The sequence below is a fragment of the Euprymna scolopes genome, chromosome 46 (assembly GCF_053919585.1).
Source record: "Euprymna scolopes isolate OS-2025 chromosome 46, ASM5391958v1, whole genome shotgun sequence".
NCBI classification, from domain to species: domain Eukaryota; kingdom Metazoa; phylum Mollusca; class Cephalopoda; order Sepiida; family Sepiolidae; genus Euprymna; species Euprymna scolopes.
Window position 1 is genome coordinate 74842966 of NC_136527.1, and position 5328 is coordinate 74848293.

The 5328-nt window shown below is 33.7% G+C and overlaps 1 protein-coding gene across 1 annotated transcript; it reads left to right on the forward strand.

Annotated features, from left to right (window-relative positions):
* Positions 1-425: 425 nt before the first annotated feature.
* LOC145270557 (potassium voltage-gated channel protein egl-36-like) lies at positions 426-1872 on the forward strand. Its single transcript, XM_080126193.1, has one exon. It carries the CDS (start codon positions 454-456, stop codon positions 1405-1407), a length of 954 nt encoding a protein of 317 aa, XP_079982319.1. The 5' UTR covers positions 426-453; the 3' UTR covers positions 1408-1872.
* The last annotated feature ends 3456 nt before the right edge of the window (positions 1873-5328 follow it).

The following is a 5328-nucleotide window of genomic DNA, read 5'->3' on the forward strand; positions in this document are numbered from 1 at the left end:
CACAAGTGATTAAATGTCTCAATGTGATTAAGTGTCCATGCGATGAAAATCCAGGTAGTTAAATATCTAGTGTTGTATAGTTCGTGATTAATAGTCGTGTGATGAAATGTCGAGTGATGAAAAGCCCGTACACCCACCAGATCATATATACCACCATCTAAAAAAATATAATATTATAATACATAATATCTGTTGGAACATGTTTCGTCGGGGACCCTAAATCGTCTATCACCGTCTAAAAAACAGCGGTTCTAATGCAACAATGAAATGTCTCGATGAATATGCTGGAATGCCCAAGAGAGTGAATCCATGTGTTTTGTATATTTAGTTGAACGTGTTACACATAAAATTGTCTATGTTTCTAACCTTTCTCTCTTTTTTTTTCTTTCTTTTCTTTTCGAAAAAAAACAAAAAAAACAAAAAACAACGCAGATTTACGCCTGGGTGTCCGTAATGTTCGTCATCTTTTCAATCTTTGCCTTCTGCGCCGAGACACATCCCAGCTTCCGCGTCCCCCTGTCCACTGTGAAGCACATCGAAATGGTGTACCGTTATTTCCACGTGAGCAGCGCCCGCAAAGTCCAGAAACACATACAACGAACGGCCCAGGCGGCCGCCATGGCCGAGATGCAGCCTGCGAACAACGTCTCGATGACGGAACCGCCGGATATACAAGTGGAGCATCCAGCCATAGTTTTTATCGATCTCATGTGCTTACTATTTTTCGCCTTGGAATACCTGATGCGCGTCATTTTCTGTCCGCGTAAAATCAAGTTTTTACTCTCCCTGCAAAACATCATCGACTTCCTAGCTGTTCTACCAGACTTTGTTCAAATGATTATCATTCGCGTCTCCCCACTGCAAAGTCCTAAAGCCTCCTTCGTGGATTTCATGTTCATTATTCGCGTAACTCGTCTGTTTCGAATATTTCGCCTCATAAGACATGTGCCAGGCCTTTGGATTCTCTTTTACACACTGAAGGCTAGTTTTAACGAACTTCTGCTGATGAGTGTTTTTCTCGTAATCGGCATGGTTATCTTTGCTTCGTTGATGTATTTTGCGGAAAATAACGAAGGTTTTAGTAATATTCCAATCGGCTTTTGGTGGAGTGTCGTCACGATGACGACAGTCGGCTACGGGGACATGTACCCGAAGAGCTCGTTCGGCTACATAATCGGTTCCCTGTGCGCCATTTCAGGCTTGCTTATGGTTGCCTTTACTGTACCTATCATTGTCAGTAACTTCGTGCTTTATTACACGCACGTCCAGTACGGCTTGGCGAAAAAAGACCGCAAACCCAAGTCGAAAATTTACATGGAGGATCGGGAGGCGCACAACGACACAGTCGACGATCTCGACCTGATACACGACGAGGAAGCCCACTTACCGGACCGCGACCCCATGTGACGACACACGGTCAAGTGACAACAAGACCCCACCCCTTCCTCTTTCCCAGTTTTTTTTTCTTCCCGTTCAAACACCTGCAGATCACGGCACAACACGACACATACAACCATATGCATATGTGTATATACATATATACAGACACGCTACACACACACACATATATATCACACTATATACATATACATAGATATATATGTACATATGTATATCACAAAATATACATATATGTATGTATACATATATGTATATATATATATGTATATATATACATATATGTATACATGTATATATATATATATATATGTATATGTATGGTAAGTAATGAAAATATATGGAACTTAAGATAAAAAAAATCTTCCGTGTTTCGTTCCCGAAAAGTAATTTATGGTTCGAATGCGTTCCAGCCTGACGATACCCTACGGGAATGATACGTAGGAGATTCTGTGCAACGTAATTGCTATATATATATATATATATATATATATATATATATATATATATATATATATATATATATATGTGTGTGTGTGTGTGTGTGTGTGTATTTATATTTATAAATACATATATATATAAATATATATATATATATAAATACATATATAAAAATACGTATATAGTGTATATATATATAAATATATATATATGCATATATATGTATATATATGTGTATACATATACATATATATATACATGCATATACATATATATACATATATATTCATGACTTATTTATGAAAATATAAGGCAATTAAGCTACATAAAATCGTTCGCGTTTCATACCCGAATGGTTAGAATGCATTCTTGCCTGATGATTCTCTACGGGAATGAAACGTGAAAGGCTCCGTGTAGCGTAATTTCTATATATATATATATATATATATATATATATATATATATATATATATATATATATATATATATATATATATATTATTTACTTGTGAAAATATAAGGAAATTAAGCTACGTAAAATTGTCCGCATTTCATCCCCATAGGGAATAGCCGGGCTAAAATTCATTATAATCTGACGATTACTTACGGGAATGAAACGCAAGCTCTGTGTGGCTTGATTGTCATATATTTTTTTAATGTCATCGCTCTAGTTACGTATTGGCCTGTTTTTAAGTAAATATTGAAAATTGATACATAAAATGTTATATCTTGTTGACAACGAAAATCTCTGTGTGTGTGTGTGTGTGTGTGTGTGTGTGTGTGTGTGTGTGTGTGTGGCAATATATACAAACACCATTCATTGATAGAGTTCGTGCGTGAATCAGTTTCCAAATCAACAGAAAGCTCAATACTGATTATTTAAATCTTGAAATAATTGCGTCAAACTAAATGATAAAACACAGGTATATCATACTATGATTTAACGTCAGCGCCATCCGGAAACTGACTCTGAAGATGGGATATACTCGTGGCAACTTGAATCTGTTAATTTAGGCTTCCATATTACCCAGAAACATGTGTTCAGGCTTCTTTGCTCCGACACTGAGTCAAATCATAGTATTATATCAACCGTTTTATTCGTGCATGCATACAATCGTTTCAGCCCATTCTAAACCACGCGTCTCCTGATATTCCGAAGTTTTATACACGTTTCAGACAATTGCTCACTGAATTTTGACATACACACACGCACACGCTCGTGCGCACACACACATACACACACACACACACACACACACACACACACACACACACACACACACACACACACACACACAACAAATACAACCATAAAAAAGTCAACAGCCGCCAACTACTGCAAAGTAAGTAAACATTGTTTGAGATGTAAGTTGGAGGGTTATTTTGCGTAAAACTATCCGTATTTGCAGGAGAAAGTTTTGAGAAAAAGTCGTGGAATTATACCTCGAGACTATCTAAAGATATGATTTAGAATTGGCTGAAACGATTGTATTGGTACGAAAAGCCTGTTTTAAAAATTAAATGGAAACGTTGTTGCGTTATAATATATTTAGAGCCATAGTAATGTAAGTATAATTTTTTTTTACAAAGGCATCACCACATTATCAAAGCCAAGAGGCCACTCAAGGATAAGGGTTAATTAAGCATTTAGAGTGAACTAAGACATTATATATATATTTATATATATATACTAGGTTAAAAATATCCCTGAGTAAAAACCATTGAATTTCAACGAGGTTGTTAATAGCGGTAAAACCAGCGAAATATTATTTTATTCAATTTAGACAAAAAAAAAATAAATAAAAAAAATAATTACCATAAGTCGCTACAATAAATTTACTGTTTCAATCTTGAAAGACATCCTCAGGCGATAAGAGACCTCTGGTGTTATTCGTGACCAGCCATTTAATTGCAAACTTTTTTCGCCCGCCTGACGATGTCTTCTAAGACTGAAACAGTCAATTTATTGCAGTGACTTATGTTAATTTTGTTTAGGTAAATTAAATTAAATAACAAATAGTATATGTACGGGTTAAATATATAGAGCAAAAAATAAAAAATAAAATAAAAGGAAAATTGGATGACCGCCAACTAAACAAGACAATTCAAACAAATTTGGTTCTTTTAATTCAAACGACTCTCTCAAAGCTGCGGAAGAAACGTAGGTGAGAAATAAAGGATATAAAAAAAGAAGTGTTAGGGTCGAAAATTGAAAGGCCACAAGATATCAAGGCGACGAGCCATTCGAAGACAAGGGGAGTAAAAAAAATGTAAGCGGCCTTTTTAATTCGGCGCCAAGAAACCTGCAAGGTGTAAGTATTTGCGAATTTCCCTAATTATTTGTACGTCTAGGGAAGGAGGTAAGAGCAACGAATTGTCTACTGTATAGGCTGCCATCCAATTTTCCATTCAGTATTATATATAAATATATATATATATATATTTTTATATATATATATGTGTGTATATATATATACATATATATATAGTTATATCCTGCTCTATTTATTAAAGATAACTGTCGCAGCTCGCAAAAACCATGAAAGGCAACAAACTGGAAACCTAAGACTCTTGTTTCACTCTTATTTAGGGAAACCAGTTGAACACATTCAAACTCGGATGTAAAAGATTCTGCTTTTGAGCTTCAAGTTATTATATTTCACCTTTTATCTATACCAATACGTTAATTTATGAAGGCCGATGTAACTACAGAGCATATATAAATAGATTACTAAACGTCTATATTCCAAATTTCAAAATGTTTTCAATCATACTGTTTATTTCGTTATTTCTTTCAGCGTGTAAAAATTGGACATTTTTGCATGCTAAATGAAACAAACGAAAGGATTGACAACATCTTGGAATTAGGAATATAGATATTTGTCATATATATATATATATATATATATATATATATATATATATACAGATATATATATATACACAGATATATATATATACACATATATATACATACACATATATAAATACATATATATATGCATACATATACATATATATACATATATATATATATATATATATATAAGATTTTTGTAAGAATAGTCTAACGATTAACCTAATGGAAATAAAATAAATAGGACATTGAAAAAAAATATACAAGACAAAAACACATAAAAAAAATTCATACAGGGACTAGTATTTCGTACACATATTTTTTTAATAAGAGAAGCTTCGTCTGACAGGTTTCTTTTGTTGTGGTTTTGTCTTTTTTATAATTTGCGGTTTGTTTAAGCTGTAGTAGTATGTTTCATTGCACACACACACAAACGCACACACGCACACAAACACACACACACACACATATATATATGTATATACATAAACATTTTTCGTTTTTTCATTGAATACTCGATATTTACAAGTTCACAATTTATTAGACCATTTTTTACTCGAAGATATAGCAAACAGCAACCACGTGCATATATTTAAAGACACATGTAATGTATACATGTGTCTATATATATA